We start from the raw sequence: 18,357 nt of genomic DNA on the forward strand, positions 1-18,357 counted from the left end.
AACGTATTGAAAAAGTGGTCATCTTCTTAAACGTTGGTCATCCTGCACTAAAATATAATTGTTTTGTTTTTGTACACAAAGAACAACAACACCATGCTGAGTGGCGCCTGTGTGCTTGTCTTCAACGTTGACCCAGTTCACAGAAATCCGTGCAAGTGAACAGAATTGGAAGATAAACCTTGCGAACTGTGTTGGTGGACAAGAAGCCTGATGTCTTGTTTATGCTGGAAGCGTCAACAAATTGAGAGTAGTCCTAGTGCCGATCATGTGTGCTGGGTGGAATATTGGTTGCATCACTGGACTTGGAGCACGAGATTTGACGATAGAATGTACAGAAATGACAATGACAAGGGCAAAAAAGAATTCTGTATGAATATAAGATCATCCATCATTACAGCAATGCACAGTACTGAGATTTTGAGAACGTGTAAGTAGTATCAAATCGTCCAGCAGGAGGCAGATTTGCTACACAGTAGGAATTTTAATTGCTGACTCTTGGAAGACACAATGGAAGCAAACAAAGTTTATTTACAAATAAACAGCGGGTAAACAAAGAAACCATCGATGTTAATGTTGGCTTTTTATTGAAATGCGTCGAAGTTGCAAAACAGAAGATAAACAGCATTTCTCAGTGCAAATACATTTTGGTACTTTGACAACAACCACACACACAAACAAAACAACAACAGTAGCTTCTAGGTCCTCAAAAATAAATACAATATGCTTACTTTTTAAAACATATACCCCGTTACTTGTCAAAAGGGGTAAAAGTGCCTTATTGGAGGACAAGGTGAGGCGGGATGGAAATTTTGAAAAATTCACAGTTTGTCTCATGGGAAATTCAGAAGTTTGGGATTTGAGGCAAGGGTACAAGTGACACATTTAACACATTTGTGTCCGTTTTGAGATCAATGAGATGTTTGGGACTATTCATGCGGCATATAATTAAGCTAGTAAGTGCAAGGAAGTAGTTGTGTCATCCTTATATATCTGCCACCTTACATAGAGCTGATTGTATTAGCAACCATTTCAAATTTTCATCTCTGCAAAATATTATGAAAGGCAAAACCAGGACGTGTTCAATCTAATGACGTCTGTTGTCAGAATCTCTTCATGTTTTGCTCAGGAGGGTGAACATTAGCAGGGTCACCAACATGGTTTCCGTGGGTCTCCGAGGATCACTTGAAACGCACGGAGCGGTCCCAAAATAAAAAAAAATTCTAAAAGTTTATTTTACAGTGGAAAAAGAAAAAATGTACACTGTTCCCTCATTACTTTGTGGTTCAATTGACGTATTGTGTGGGGCTTCTCTAAACATATCAAAAGTGAAATAGTGAAATAAGTGAATAGTTTCCAAAAAGTGACAAATCTTATTCCTGATTGGTATGAAAACCAACGCACTACAGTAATCCCTTGCTGTACTACGGTTCACTTATCATGGTTTCGCTACTTAGTAGATTTTTATAGTGCATTGTGTTCTCCATTCTGATTGGCTAAACAGTTGCCCCGTCCCTTTTCTTCTTGTATTTTCGTCAATGACACATATAAGAAACAGCTTGACGAACCTACAATATGTATGCGCAAATCTTTTTCATTTTCAAGCTTCTCTAAAAGCCATAATGTCAAAAAAACGCTCTGGACCTAGAAAGATGCTTGCTATCACCAACAAAATTGGACTTATCTACCCACTAAACTTGCTCAGGAGCCACATGAGGGTCTTTGGCACTCTCTAGAGCCACCAGAGAGGTGCTTTTTTCAAAAATGTTTGATAATGGAAAAATATATGTTTTTTGTAGAAAAGAACTGGAAGGTAAATTAAGTTTTCCATCACGTCCACATGATGGCGACATTTTATCATGTAAAGTAAAGTGGATCGAGTCCATAATCCATACAGTTGTGCAATAAAACGACAAGATTCTTTTTCAAATTATAAATTGACAGTACAAAATTTTTTTGTAAAAAAAAAAAAAAAAAGTGTCATAATTACCGATGTGAATCACCTGTTCCCGCTCCTTTGGCGCTAACTGCCTCGGACTCTGTTTGGCTGCTGTCCCTATTTAAACCCACTCCTATCCGTCCCCTGATGTCAGTCCGTCTGTGAACCTCAGTTAACTCTAGGCAAGCCTTTTTTCGACCCTAACTCCCACCTGTTATTTTGCTCCCGTCTGTCCCCCGGCTTCGACACGTTTTTGATCCTGACCATGTCTGATCTCTCGTCCCGGCTTTCGACCTCTTTTTGTCCCCGACCACGTCTACTATCCTTTCCTGGCTTACGACTCGCTTACGACCCTGTTTTTGCTCTCCTGTCCCGGCTACTAACCCGACACAGCCATCGCTCGCCACGGAACGTCCACTTCAGCGTTCAGAGCGACCTGCTTCCCGCGTCCAGCAATCACTGGATCGTGGGCGCAACCCTTTCTCTTTCTTTCAAAAAAACTTGTGAGAAACGCAACGCAAGTGGGTCCTGTCTCCGTTCTGATCCTGACAATAAAGTACACTACTTGTATTTGTTAAATAAATACATGAGCCTGTAAATTGGTTTTGTTCTTGAGTATTAAATAAATAAATTCAGAAATAAATAACTCTACTTCGCTGGTCTTGATTATCACAGACGTTTTTGAACTCCTGTAAAAAAAAAAACAAAGGATCCCCTAACTGTCTTTTTATGAATAATCACATCGTAATAAAGAAATCTGGTATTAAAAGGCCCTTTATGTAAGACAGTTTTCAGATCCATTTAGCTTTCGTCCAGAACATAAGATCTACCTAATAATAACACAGTGATTACACAATGATAATATAATCAAAAATGATTAGAGCAGATTTGATGATTCAGAAACGTGCGACAAATGGGAAGCCCTTCACACTAATCAAGCAGCCAGGAAGCACAGCTAAGCTTTAAAAGGTTGGTGATCCCTGAACTATGGGCCATCCAAAATCAAATTGAAGATCAAACCAAAATGAAAAGATGGTGTAAAGCATTACTTCAAAGACACGATCTTGTATAAATGCTGCAAAAGGTATTCTCCTATTCAAGTGGATGCTTTGTTGCAAGTGACTGCACATGTACGTTGCTAAATGCAGTAAAGGTTGAACAACAAGCTGAGGCACTGGGGGCAAAGACACACGTCCCTGTCACACAATAGACCCCTTTCCCGCCTATGTCTTCAGTCTATGTCGCAGAATGAGTTTGAATAGAGCAAGATGAGTTATGTATGTTAAATTGCATTTTTAGAGTCACATTTTACCAAAAAATAATGCCCAGCTGTTGTGTGTTCGGGTGCACAAATCACAAATTACAGTAACACAATTTTTTTAACAGGCCTTTTCAAAAGCACCCTAGGAGCCTGTGGCTGCAAAATATTAAGATAACTGACTGAACCAAGGGCACATTTAGGAATATCCGCGTTTGCGGTGCCCATTTCATATCTGGTAAGTAATTGTGGCGATCTGGTTCGGATGAATTTGAATGCAGAATGCAGTAAGTAGAAGTAGGATAAGTGTTGGGGAATTGCGTTTGCTACCAATGCTTCTTATAGACTGTAAGTTTTGATTAGACTATGCTAATAATAGTTTTAACCTTATTATAATTGTTTATTTTATGTGATATATATTTAGTATTAGGCAGCACGCCGGTTGAGTGGATAGCACGTCCGCGACACAGCTCTGAGGTCATGGGTTCGAATCCAGCAACCAACCATCTTGTGTGGAGTTTGCATGATCTCACTGTGCTTGCATGGGTTTCTTCCACCTTCTAAAAACATGCATGTTGGATTAATTGGCCAGTCCAAATTGTCCCTAGGTGTAAATGAGCGAGTGAGTTATCTGTCTGTGTGCCCTGCGACTGGCTGGCAACCTGTTCAGGGTGTCCCCTCCCACCCTACTGAGGATAAGCAGTGGGGATAATAGATATCTAGTAATGATACATTTTTGGACAATGTGATACTGGCATCACGGCAGCACAGTGGTTAGCGCGTGTGCGGCATAGTTCTGAGGTCATGAGATTAAACCTTCCTGTGTGGAGTTTGCATGTTCTACCCGTGCTTGCATGGGTTTTCTCCGGGCACTCCGGTTTTCTCCCACATTCTAAAAACGTGCATGTCAGGTTAATTTGCCGGTCTGAATTGTGAGCTCTCTGTCTCTGTGTGCCCTGCGACTGGCTAGCAACCAGTTCAGGGTGTCCCCTGCCCACTGCCCAACGATGGCTCGGATGGGCTCCAGCACCCCTGCAACCCTACTGAGGATAAGCAGTGCAGATAATGGATGGATGGATGGATGTAATACTCAAAATTTCTGGAAAAATATTTCTTTCATTCTCCAGTGTTTAAAAATTTAGTATCACTATTGTCAAATGTCGCTGCCCGTAACTGCCGGGGTCCCAATCATCTCTGAGGAGCAGGATAACACTTTATATTGAAAAACAAGATAATGAAGATGCTGTATCAGAGTCAATTAAGGAGGCTCTTCCTGCTACTGGTAACCATGGAAACCAGTTATATCTGTTTCATGAGGGGGAGCAAACCCCTACCCAAAAAACAGCCTGGAGAGGGATGGGCACCGCCAGGCTGTACTTGCCCAAGACACACCACAGGTAGTAGTGCCCCTACGACCCAGGTGGTTAAAAGATCCATGAACTGTGAACGTTAATATATAGTGAATAATAATTATTGTTGACTAATTTTCATTATTATCATTGACCCCACCAACACTAAGAATGCAAGCCAATAAAAGTCAATTCTTCTCAATTTTACTTAAGTGTGAATTAAGCCATTGTAAATGACTGGTCAACTGAGCAACTATTTTCGTCCTCATAACTTGCTGGAAAAATAAGAGTTTACTTTTTACTTAGCCGATTTGGACCGGTGTTGTTTATGAGGCAAACATGTCAAACACAAAACAAAATCAAGGTAGCTCGCAAAATGTATGTATATTGCCGATTAAAAGAAGACGTTTTTTTTTCTTGTGTTGACTTGGATCACGAAAATAAAGTCGATCTTGTTGCTTGCACATTCTCTGTGCTAATTTGAGTTGTCACTATCTACGATCCACAATCCTTTTCTGTCATTCGTTTGGTTGAAACTGACACGAATTCCGACGATCTGCCTCCATAATGCGCGTGCAGCTCTCACGTCGCATTGTTTACAAACACGGAAAGGGGTCTATAAATACAAAGCATGGTTTTAATTTTTCAGTAGCGCATGGAGCACATTGACAAAGTGGATAGAAAACCTGCAGATGCGGCTTTTAAAAAAGGAGAAAGTGACAAAGGTGAACAATGTGCATCAACACAAAAACACGCTTATTCCTAACGGGCGGTATCACTCGGGAAGTATTGTGACATTTTAGAAGGCCATTGGGGAACACCTTAGAAAAGATAAAGGGGTAAGAAGGAGCGTCACAGCATCTCACGTGAAGTCCAAAAGCAGCTCAGGCGTTCCTCCGGGAGTTCCCGGCAGAGGACGAGCGTCCCGTTTCGTGATCCGGTCTGTATTTGAGCCAGCACATGAGCCAAGTGACCACCACGGAGAACATGGCCAGGATGCTGGCCACCGATAAGCAAATAGGTCCTGCCGGGAGGGGGGGAATGCCGTGACTGTTGACAAAGATCAGGCCGAGGAACAGAAGCACCAGCATGGATAGGAAAGAGAAGATGACGCACACGCAACCTGTAGTTAACGCCACCCTCTTGCAGCTCTGACAGCTGTCATAGCGAACCGAGTCCTGGGAGATGGTCGTGGCCGTGGAAACAGTAGTGGACGGGGTGGCCCCAGACGCCGACCCGGATGCCGCCGACGCCTCCTCCCGGCGTAGGGCAACAAGAGCCGGATGTAACGGTGGGGGGTACGGCGGCAAAGCGTCCTGGGGTAGCGGGTCCGAGTCAATGTAGAGTGGGAAATCCTCCGTCACCTTGGTGTTGTTGGGCAGGTTCCGGATCCGGAAATCGTGCACCGGAGTCCGATGGCGACACAAGGGGCAACTGATGCGCCATGGCCGCTCCTCACGGAGATGGAGAGTGTTGAGACACTCCTCGCAAAATGTGTGCAAGCACTCCAAGATCTTGGGCGCACGTCGGTCAAGGTCGAAATAATTGTAGCAGATTTTGCATTCGTATTCCTCGTAGGAAATGGCGGAGGTGGGGTGCAGGCGAAGTCCTGCTCCCTTTGATGCTGAATCTATCTGCCATGTCATCTTTCGCCATTCACATTCTCCGTGGAACACAAAGGAAGCTGGCGGACAGATGCTGACGTGGATGCCGAGTCGATCCCCCCTCCCCTCTCCTCACGGAAACGCTGTCGTCCCCGCAGTCAGACTGGAGCGCGTCTGCTTCATCATTTGTGATGCGGAGCGCGCGGGGCGGGGGGCGTCGGCTGATCCGACAAAAATCACGATTGGGGTGCCGTTGAAATCTCACAATGGCCTAATTTCGCTTCACCCTGCGTGGGGAACAGATGATGTAATGCTGCGCTCACTGACTAGCTCATACACCCACCAGGAAGGTGGGGGCGGCCGAGCCTAGTTTTAAGCCACGGCGTTGACCGATTTTGTGGAGGAACAATCTACGAATAACATTTGCCCGATGGATGGATGGATGGATGGATGGATGGATGGATGGATAGATTGACATGGACAGATGGATGGACAGATAGATAGATACATAGATAGATAGATAGATACATAGATATATATATATATATATATATATATATATATATATATATATATATATATAGAGAGAGAGAGAGAGAGAGAGAGAGAGAGAGAGAGAGAGAGAGAGAGAGAGAGAGAGAGAGAGAGAGAGAGAGAGAGAGAGATAGATAGATAGATAGATAGATAGATAGATAGATAGATAGATAGATGGATGTTTGTGTGGACAAATATAGATATATTGATATATAGTTAGATAGATACATAGACAGATAGATAAATGTACAGTATAGATAGATACTGTATATAGAGGCATTGATGGATGGCGGAATGCACAGCGTAATGAATGAATGGTTTGGTTGGATGGATAAATGGATGGATAGATAGATAGATATTGCTCTAATATTGAAATGTGTCACCGCTTAAATCTTTATTATTGCACGAGTTCCTCATTTATAACTTTATTATTATTTAAGTCATATATAACTCCTTCACTCATCTAGTTGTAATTAATGTCACAGACCAGAAACGGACACAGGACCCAATAGCGCTCGTTTTCTCAGTTTTTATTGATAAAGAGGGAGAGTAGGGCTTGCTTCCACGATCCGATGGTTGACAGACAAGGGGAGCAGGAGATGCAGAAGTGGAACTTCCGTGTCTAGCGAGGAGACAGGCGGGAATTACAAGTCGATAGCCGGGACTGGAGAGCAAGGGCGGTGTCAAGTTCGGAAACGAGGGTGGCCATAGGAGGCAGGCAGGTAACGGGGCAAAACAGATCGGATAACAGGCAGGCAGAACGGGGCAGAGTCAGGTCCGGAAACAGGTTGGCAGAGAAAAGCAGGGCAGGAACAGAGTCTGACGTACGAGCTTACCGAGCTGGGAGCAACGGTTGGCATAACGATCTGACAGGGATCTCTTGGAAGTCAAGGGTTTAAAAGGAGTACATCAACCAATCAGCTGTCCGGGCTGTTGGCGCCAATCAAGCAGTCGCAGGTGCTCTGAATTGGTAATCATGACAATTAATGAGCTTCATGATCATTGATTTTCGAATATTTGCTTCTTGACATAGTTATCAGACAATCAGATCTAATAGTTCATTCAATCAACAATACATCAGGGGTCCCAAACTGTATAGTAAGGGTCCGAGTGAGGTTTTCCCAAATTTGGTTTCAAACAAAAAAGATCAGATAAAAACATTCAGCTATTTTCAAATATTATATCTTCTTTAATTCCCTACACAAAATAAGATTCAAAAATAAAACACATTTCGAATCATATGAAAAAAACCCAAACAGAAATACATTAAAGGTGTGTATTATTCAGTGTCTAATTGGGGTAAAATGTGTTGTTCATTTGAAAAAAAATATTGAGTTAAATAATCCGCAAAAAATACTTGAACTATTATATAGATGTGCCTTGTAAATACTCGCAGGTCAAGAAACATATTTATTTTACATAACATGAGGATCACCTCAAGAAGGGGTCTCAAACTCACTTGTGGGCTTGTGGACCATTTGTGTTTTATGGTCACTTGTTTTGGGTGGCACGACCAAATACTACAACACATTGTGTTCAAATGATACATTTACCTTGTTATTAGGGCGAGGGCCTCAAACTGTTGTCCAAATGGGATCCAAATGGCCCCTGGCCATGAGTTCTAGACCCTTGCTTTACATTGTTTCAACTTGTGTATCTAGTTTGCAGTTAAGAGAACGCTTATCAGTAGTTTTAGAGTTTTATCAGTATTTGCCAAAATTGGTCTAAAGTGGGTGTCAAACCCATTGTAACTCGGGGGTCGCACGATAGACAAAACATTCTCTCCATTGCGGGACTAGTAGATTAGAGAGAAAGTAAAAAAGAGAACGAAATAAGAGAAAGAGAGGGAGAGAAAAAGAGAGCGTGGAACAAGGAAAGAGAGAGAAGGAGAAAGAGAGAGCAAGAGGGAGAGAGAGAGAAAACAGAGAGAAAGAATGTGAGAAACAAAAGAGATTAAAAGAGAAATAGTGAGAGAGGTGGAAAGAAAGAAAGAGAAAAAAATAAATCCAAAGAGAAATAAAAAGAGATAAAGAGAGAAGGGGAGAAAAGAGGAGAGAAAGAGAAAAGGGGAGGAAGAGAGAAGAGGAAAGCAAAAGAGAGAGAGGGAAAGAGAGAAGGCAAAAGGAAGAGAGAGCAATGTAAGGTAAAAAAACACAGAGACAAAAAGAGACAAAGAGGAACAAAGAAATAGAAAAACAGAGACAGAGGGAGTAAAGAGAGAGAGACAGTGAGTGAGAGAAAAGGGAGGAAAGAGAGAGAAAGAAAGAGAGAGGAAGAGAGTTCAAGAAATACAAGTACAGCGTCTTTGTGAGAGACACCTGGCTTTTGCGACATCAACTGGACATATTTCGACCTGCAGTTCATTTTTCTCTTCCGCTTCTCTCAGCGTTGTCTCACGGGCCGGATTCAATCCCTCAGCAGGCCTGATCCAGCCCGCGGGCCGCCTGTTTGACACCCCTTGTCCAGACAAAGGGCTGGTGAGGAGCAGGAATATTTTCCCTATCTCTAAAGTTTTAAATATAAATATTGTTTACTGGCATAAAACTCCACAACTTTTTAGAGTTATAAAAACTAATGTAAAATAGGAACACATTTTTTTTAATAATTAGGGGTATTAAAAAAAATAATAATAATCCAAATTGGGGTACACGTCTTAAAAAATTTGAGACTACGGATACTGATTAAAAATGTAAGAAATCTTTTCAAAAAAGTCTGTGAATGCTACTTTAGCGCCGGGTTCCTCAACATGTTTTGAGTCAAGGCACACTTCATTCATTTAAATATTACAACACCCCGCTTATCAAAAATCTTTAAAAATAAATTCCCGGCGCATCATTTATGCGTGTTTCTTTTTATTTAAAGCTCAAATAGTCATGTTGCCTAAATTCCCGGTACTGTAATAATAATCAATGTGGTTAAGAAGGTAGTACAAGTTACTTATTGTGGTTAGCAATTTTGCTGTTACAAACAAAACGGTGTTGCCAGACCGATAAAAGATTGGATTCAGCTACTTGGAGTGGTCGGGAGTTGTCGTACCCAATTTGGCTGCCAGCAGGCGTTAGAGATCCCATAAAATCAGACCATGAAAAAGCAGACAGCAAAAGTAGATCCTCATAGACTTTCTTGGTATTTATTGGGGCACAAAACCTAGCTAAAGACACTCGCGAATGCCAAGAGTACAACTTTGTACACTTTCACGAAAACCGGTTCAGCCTTTTCGGAGCCTACAAGTCACATACATCTTGCTGTGAGTAAATAGTTGCTGTGTTGTGTTTGTAAGACTCATTATATGTGATCGCGGAACATTTTGCACTAAACCACAAGCGCCAAAAAGCAAGGGACGACAAAATTTATATTCACGGGAGGCTTAGTTTGCTTTTTGCCCTGCACAAATTGTCTTACAACCGCATAAATTACAATCTCAACGTATTGGCACAAATCTTACAGATTTTAGGTCTATTTTTCCTTATTTTAATTGTTTTAAATCTTGTTTCACCAATAAAATAAGAAAAATAATCCTCAAACTAGGTATTTTGATCATTTATCTTGCTGATGGTAAAGGTGTATGGAATGAGAATTCATTTCAACGCAAATTAGAAAAAGAAGCCACCATGACCAAAATGATTTGTAATCTGCTAGATGAGAAAATTTTGCTTATTTTGAGTTATTTGCTATTATGTTTCCGATAAAACCGTATATTTTCAAACTTATCATTTTACTTTAGGTCATTTTGGATGACATAACACAGACAGTGAAACAAAGCAGTTGTGTCATCATAATAAAGACAACATCAAAAGTAGGGGTCCGATTACCATTTAAAAAAATAAATAAATCGTATTTTATACGGGACCAGGGTTGGGTAGGGTTACTTTAACTTGATTACTTTCAATTACTTTTGGATTACTCCAATACCAAATATGCTAATAAAAGACAAAAGAAACTAAATATGAATACAATTATGACTTACAACACGTGGTAAGCTTTCTCTCCTGGCTTTGATCTATTTGATCTCCGGCCAAACTAACATAAAATGCGACAGAAACAAAATGAAAATAAATCCAAACACCTTGCCAACATCATTTTTGCCGTTCCATGTATTCCGTTACTCCCCAAGCCTGCACATAATTTTGTAATTTTATTCATATTTAGTTTCTTTTGTCTTTTATTAGCATATTTGGTATTGGAGTAATCCAAAAGTAATTGAAAGTAATCAAGTTAAAGTAACCCTACCCAACCCTGTACGGGACATATATAATTTTTCACAGCAGTCTAATTTAAATGTGCGGCCCCTTTTCAAGTTCCTTTCATTCTTCTCATGCTAAGGTTTTTGAGTTTTTCCTTGCCCTCATGAAGGTTTTAGATCAGGAGATGGTGTAATAGTATAGTATGGTCTGTGAAGCCATTTGAAACTCCTTGTGATTAAGGGCTAGACAAATAAACACGACTAGACTTGACTTAGTGAGAGGAATTGCAAGCAATAATAAGAGGAGTAGAAGAAGAGGCTGAGGTTAACAGGTATGGAAATGTGAGTAAAATGTTCAGCAATCCACTATGCAAGTCGTCAGACATAGTAGACACGCCCTGTCGTTAGATGAAAGGTCAACGTTTATAACTGCTAACTATTACAGGTCCTTCCCTTGCCAAGTACGCCAAGCACCGCCCAGTCGCGCGCACCTGTGACGTATACCAGCCACACCTGCGCGCGGCGCCGGTCTCACCTCAGCCAGGTGTAACTTCCTCTCGTTTCCTTTTCAAAATTACTGAATTTCGAGCGCATAAAACTGGAGGCTCTGGCGTACCTGCAGGACTCGGAGCTCGTGGCGGGTTTTCAGAGAAGATGCGGACTTCATCTCATTCAAGCGGCGCGTCCCAATCAAGGGCGAGAACGTGCGCTTGCTGCCTCCACCCAGGAGATACAGCGATCATGTGGTTTACGCAAGGCGACGTCGGACCGCCAGGACCGCAATTTCAACAATAAATACAAAGATGATGAATGTACTACACATTGTAGGGTGAGAAGTGATCATTCAACCAGGAAAGGAGTCGAATTTCCATTTATCACATAATGTAAATCAAGCTCTGACCGGCTTTTCTTGTTAGTCTTGCTTTTCAGATCCTCGTCTGCAGAGTAAAAATGTTAACATTTGCCTTTTTGACTTTGTGGTTTCAAACAGTTGAAAGGTTCAAATGTCCATTTAAGGTTTACCATCAAATATTTTTTGGTTATATTTTGCTCAGGAAAAATGTGAAGTGTTGAGCTTGATATGAAAACTTACATACCCAAACATTGCATTTTAGCGGTTGGAAGTAACAAAATAAAAATACCTTGTTACTTCAAATATTTTGGTAACTGTTGAAGGATTTTATACACTTGACTATAAAGGATTTTATACGATTGAATACAAGTTACATTTATTGAGTTTAAGGCAAGATATTCACTGACTGAGTTGTAGTTCAATGACACGTCACGCCGTTCCAAATGCAGAATTTTTTGACCAGAGAATTTTGATAACAGGACTCTGACGAAAGACGGCAGGTGATGTTTTGAGAACAAGGCCCTGATGATGTAGAAACGCTCGGTGTTGTTTTGAGTTTTCCAGACATCGCGACGCCCAGGGGGGACTTCCTTGGCACACCCATGGGAAGAGTCGAGACGCCATCTTGCGGGGAGACATGGGCCAAATAGGAGAGAGCTAAAGGACTTGCGATGAAGGCTTCCCAGGGACTCCAACGACACTAATTCGGCCATTTTCGATGGAGTACACTTAGTTTAATAGATGATTAAATTAAATCTGCCCCCGTGTGAAAATGTCGTCTTTCTTGTTTATATTTTTTCATCAAGAAACGAGCGCGCATAAATTGTTGGGTGAATGTAGGTTGTGTTTGGTCAATGGAGTCGGATAACTAATTAGAACAATTTGGTAAACGGTACATTTTAATATTTAATTCCCAACAGTGTACATAAAAGAGCCAATTTTGGGGTTAGATTCCGTCTTTGTATTTGTTGTGAATGTAATCGAACGGTAATGCACGCCGTATACAAATCACTTTTGAGCAGGTAACATGTTTATTTTGCCTTTTCTATTCAAATCGCTCGTATTGAAACTGTTATGCACTCTACCATAAAGCTTATTTCTGCATAATGAGCTTTACGGTACATTCACAACAAACACAAAGACGGAATGGTTTAAGTTGTATTACATTCCCAACAAATGCAAGACGAAGTGGTTTTGGTTATATGTTCGCCATTAAATTCCCTAAAAGTGATATAAAAGTTAGATAAAACGAGGTAAAAGTGGTTGTAGGAGCGAGGGGATGCAAATCTCGGCAAGGATGCATTTCTCGGCATAACGCCGGCTCGGCAGCTTTTATACCCGTGGTCCACACTAGAAAATGACGCGGAAATGACGCGATGAGGAAGCGGAACAGTCGCCGGCGTCTGTTTTGCGGGCATACCACCGGTGAACAGCGGGTTGGCCAATTTTGCGCATTTTCCATCGCGGTCAACCACGGGCAAAAAAAACCCCGCAAAATTTTACCCGCGATACAGACGCAAACGGCTGTGTGACTGGGCCCTTACTCACAGCACTGTTAAATTAAGTGAATCGGATAATAAAAGAACATACATCTTTATTTTTTACATTTTTTGTTCAAAAAATAATGTTGTTTGTTGTTGTTTGTTGTCTCACAGGACTGCAAATTATGCGACTATGAAGTGCAAAATTGGGTGCTGCACTTTCTTTTTCTGTTCTCGGCCGGTCTTGGTCATGAAGTCTTTTACATTACATGTCTGCCGTGTATTCACTGGTACCTGGACCCGTTCCTCTGTCGACGCCTCATCAACATGTGGACGGTGAGTTGCATTCAATCCTAAACAAAACACACGTGATTTTATATCAAGTCAAATCAAGTCATGTTTATTTGTATAGCCCTTATTCACAAAGAGTCTCAAAGGGCTGCACAGACCACAGATTGTTGCAAACCACAGACTATTATAACACCAACCCCTGATATAAAACCTACGCAAGGACAAGCAAAAACTCAAAAGCCTCAACATGAGGAAAATGAAGAAGCCTTAAATGACTTGACTTGACTTGACTTAAGAAGGAACCGCACATGAGGTAATCCAGTGTCTGAAACTCATGACAAAAAGTTACCGGACACCAGGGCAGACAACTCTGAAAAGTTGCCTGCCGAGCCATAAAGTTCCTGCCCCATTTTTCACAACTTGAAACACAATAAGACTCATCGCAAAAAAAAAAACATTGTTGCAAAGTATTAAGGATTGATCATCAGAATATATAACAGAACAACACTTTAAAATTAAGTTTATTATAAATCTACCTATAACATTCATATGACATCGCTGTTTTCCATCTGCCATCAGGATATACCTGTATTTACTCATCTTCATTCATGCAATGTTTGCGTTGCGTCGTCTGCTACAAGCCACGTGAACTCCTCTTTCCATGATGCTTTTAATGTACGTTTACGTTTTGTAGCGTCATCAATTTTGTTAGCTTCTTTTGAATATTTCTTCCAGGAGGTTTTGGCCCGATTCTTAACCACCTCTCCATTTTTGTTGTGTTTTCTGTGCGTCTACTTTGGAAAATGAAATGCAAATGCACGACCTTATAACGCTCGGGAAAGTCAGGAAGCACGAAGTTATTCGATGCTGTCTTCTGATCGGCTGCCGAGTATGCAAATTGCTAAATGAGCCGCAATTACGAAATGTCAGAATCTAACGAAGATTTCGAAATCGGAATAAAGCAAACGTTCGATTTAAAAAACATTTTGTGCTTTTTTAATTTTTTTCCTTGAAAATGTGGTCGGCCACCCGGGCGGAGACGTTTTGAAAGTTGTACACCCGACGTAAAAGATGCGTTCCGGGCGTCCGGGCAGACGTTATTTCAGACACTAGGTAATCCCCTTTTACAAGATGGAGTGAAAAAAGAAAAAAGGATCAGATATTTTATAAGATGGAAGAATATATCTATTTCAAAAACGTCTATCTAATTTTCTGTGAGGAAAAAAAACATGAGTTTTCCGCTAAGTTATCCACGTTGAAAAGGACTTCTGCTTTTGAGCAGGGAAAAACATAAAAGGTTTTCGTTGCTTTCAAAGTTGCGTTACAGACACCAATGCATGTCTGTGAAATCAACATTTCAGTTCTTTGTGTTTGAAAAGTGATGGTACTGGCTTGGCATCAGCTTCAATCTTGAGCGCTAACTTGTCATCCACAGCTTTAAAATAACTTTTTCACACATTGACACGTTGGGTTAGTTCTGGTGCTACAACACGCGGTTGGGTGCTATAACACTGCATGATCAATCGATCAATGGGAACTGTCATTGGCTCGTGGATTGAAAGCATGCATTATTGATAATGCTGAAGTAGTTACAAATTCTCATGCAGAATCTTTCGTTTACGGTCCAAAACTCAGGTGTGCTGTGATTGTTCTTTTTTTTTTTTTTTTATCTGAGTTGTCATCTACCCTTAATACCGCTTTCAAAATGGTTGCCTTAGAGATAGCTAAGAACAGCTGGGTTTTTTTTTTCTCCTTGAGTCATGAACTATTTTCATTAATCAAAATGTCATGTTGAGATTGATGGGAGGGGGCCCTTTATTTCATAGTGCATACTGTATATTTATCGCGCGGAAAATTGTGGAGAACAGACGATTCCAGACACTGGGGGACCGGAGGAAGTAGTGGACTGAGTCTGGAGTAGAAGTATCCAGAGCCACAGTGCACAGGCGTGTGCAGGAAATGGGTTACAGGTGCCTACATTCCCCAGGTCAAGCCACTTTTGGACCAGAAACAGCGGCAGAAACAGCTGACTTGGACGACAGAGAAGCAACACTGGACAGTTGCTCAGTGAAGCAAAGTACTTTTTTCGGATAATAACAAATTCTGCATGTCATTCGGAAATCAAGGTGCCATAGTCTGGAAGAATATTGGGAAGAGGGAAATGCCCCAAGTCTAATGTCAAGTACACACAGTCAGTGATGGTCTGGGGCGTCATGTTGCTGCTGGTGTTGGTGCACTGGATTTTATCAAGGGCAGGGTCAATGCAGCTTTCTATTAGGAGATTTTGTAGTACTTCACGCTTCCATCTGCTGAAAAGCTTTATGGAGATGAATATTTTATTTTTCAGCAAGACGTGGCAAAACCACTGGTAAATGTTTGACTGACCATGGTGTTACTGTGCTCAATCAGCCAGTCAACTCTCCTGACCTGAATCCCATAAAGAATCTGTGGGATAATGTAAAAAGGAAGTTGAGAGACACCAGACCCAACACTGATCTTAAGGCTGCAATCGAAGCATTCTGGGCCCCCTGACACCTCAGCAGGGCCACAGGCTAATTGCCTCCATGTCAATTTCAATTCTTGCATTAGAATAGAAGGATAGAATTTATTGTTATTGAAACAGGTGAAACGCACAACAAAATTAACATTCGTGTTTGTTACCGTGACTAAAATTAGCGTGATAATAAGATGAAATTTATTGCCTTTTTACAAGTCATCTATATCACTAGTGGTCCAGTGCTCTGACCACTAAGCTGATCTTGGACAGAAATTGAATTACTTTATTCTAGTGGAGAACCAAGAGAGTGTTATTTGGGTATTATTATTTTCATAAAGTGTTATTATCTATTTTCTGATTTTTCTTCAGAAGGGTTATTTGATAGTGGCTTTCTGGAAAACAATACATGTTTACATTTAGGCACCCCTGCAATCACCACACAAACTGACTCTGACCCATCAGAGAAGGGGAAAGTAATGTGGTCCTCACAGGAAAAGTTTCAGGACCCCTGATCTACAGAATGCCCCTGCACCAGCCTTCAATCTGATGGCCCCAAGTTTGACAAAGCTGCCTCTCTTCCCACTGCAGACCCATCTGCCCATTCTCACCCTTCAACCTCCTTTCATCCTTCCGCCCCCTCCGGTGACCTGTCTATGACACCATCCTTGCAAGTATATCCCCAGGGCTTGGGGAGCACCGGGGCCAGACTGATCAGGCCCCCAACTGAGGGGGCCTGCACCAAGACATCTGACGGAAAAGACCTTTACCTTTTCAGATGTTTTTCCTATTAGACGATGTCACAACACGAGAGCCCCGCGAATGATGTTATTGCTAGAAAAAGAGGTCTTGACATATTGAAAAGTGAAACTAGAGCGTGTGACAGGCGCCATGTTTTTTCTGCCCTTTGTGTCCTTGCTTGGAGCGCTCAGTGGCTGCCCTGAGCTTGAACCCCTTGTTTGGCACCCTAAGGGTAGGATATAGAATTCTTGCTGCCATCCTGGCTACGCCAGCCCCCCTGTGTGAACCCTTCACCCCCGAGCATACATACACACACTCACTTGTACCCTCTCCTCTTCTGGCAGGCTAAACACAGTAATTCTCCTCCCTCTAGTTAGCCATTACCAGCTTTCCCTGTGTTCTACTCCCCTTTTAGCCCTGAAGAGTGTTTTATAGGCCTCATCACAAGACGTTGCTTTCCCTCACTTGGGGTGAACAATTTGGGCTGACAACCCCAGAGGCGCATCTCCAAGCACTTCTGACAATGACCCACCATTGTGCTTTAGGACTAATTTAATGTTGGGTAGAGTACACGGAGGGGTTTGTAATTTTACCTATACTTCTGGAATTCTCTCAACAGGTCTTTTTTTCAACATTTTACACATCAGGTTTGTGATGGATCAAATTTGTGAATTATTATCGGAGTCTATGGTACAATAATCGTAAGTTTCAAGCACATTGACTTGTACAAATTTGATTTTAAGCTGCACTAGTGTCAGGCACCAGGATGAAATCTCGGACCCAATTGCGTTTGTTTTAAAGGAATCTTTATTGGAATGAGTTATCAGAGCTTGCTTTGGAAGCCGATTGTTGGTCGCTAGCAGCGTTGGACAGAATGGCAGCTCCGTGACAGGTATTCAGGATCGATACAGCTTAGCGGGCAGGTCAATGGCCAGGGCAGGAGAGCAGGTCGTAAGAGTGGGGCAGAAACAGGTCGACACCGAAGGCAGGCAGGAATCAAAATAGGAAAGGTCTTTGGTACTGGAATCTGGCAAAACACACAGGGAGACACAAGTACAGTCTGACACCCTCCTCTTGCCGCTGACAGCTTAAGAGGAGGGTGCCAGCCAATCAGAGACCGCGCTCCTGCGCGCCAAATGATTGCCACAGGTGTCTTAATTTTGGCAATCATGACAACTAGTATATATCGGACAGAATGGTGCTTGTTTGGAGCTACGCATTTTAGACACAATCCATGGATATTAAAAAATGTTTTTCCTCATTGGATGAAAAAAAGTATTTAAAAAATAAATTAAAAAAAATTGTACAAGTGAAAATAAAAATTAAAAAAGAGAAATAAGAATGAAAAATATGATTTCAAAATATTTCAACTTGTTGTTTTCCAATAAAGTAAGAACAACATCCCTGTAAATGAGCAACTTAATTGTGACTAATAGATGAGTAATATGTTTTATTCATTTTCAAAATTATTTTCTCCTTAGATGAGAAAAATATTATAGTACTCAAATAGTTTGCCATCTGCAACAGTGGATTCATTTTCCTATTACATACGCAATTTTTCTCATTTTATCTGGAAATAAACTAAAAATACATGCAACGTGGAAAATGTTTGTTTATTTATTTTGGGCATTGG

At 41.4% G+C, this 18,357-nt stretch overlaps 2 protein-coding genes across 2 annotated transcripts in view; one reads left to right on the top strand and one right to left on the bottom strand.

Annotated features, from left to right (window-relative positions):
* Positions 1 to 1,961: 1,961 nt before the first annotated feature.
* Positions 1,962 to 6,434, bottom strand: rnf228 (ring finger protein 228). Its single transcript, XM_088345900.1, is given in 2 exon segments — positions 1,962 to 6,178; positions 6,180 to 6,434. Coding segments are annotated over 2 exon segments (771 nt in total). The 5' UTR covers positions 6,200 to 6,434; the 3' UTR covers positions 1,962 to 5,427.
* A 6,958-nt stretch (positions 6,435 to 13,392) lies between these two features.
* sgpp2 (sphingosine-1-phosphate phosphatase 2) overlaps positions 13,393 to 18,357 on the top strand; it is a 28,604-nt gene continuing 23,639 nt past the window's right edge. Inside the window, exon 1 of the mRNA XM_088344947.1 lies at positions 13,393 to 13,534. Coding sequence (XP_088201073.1) covers positions 13,526 to 13,534 — 9 coding nt within the window. The 5' untranslated portion in view covers positions 13,393 to 13,525. The remainder of the gene's footprint in view (positions 13,535 to 18,357) is intronic.

This window comes from Urocampus carinirostris, chromosome 10 (assembly GCF_059441175.1).
Source record: "Urocampus carinirostris isolate Australia breed hairy pipefish chromosome 10, RoL_Ucar_1.0, whole genome shotgun sequence".
Classification (NCBI taxonomy): Eukaryota; Metazoa; Chordata; class Actinopteri; order Syngnathiformes; family Syngnathidae; genus Urocampus; species Urocampus carinirostris.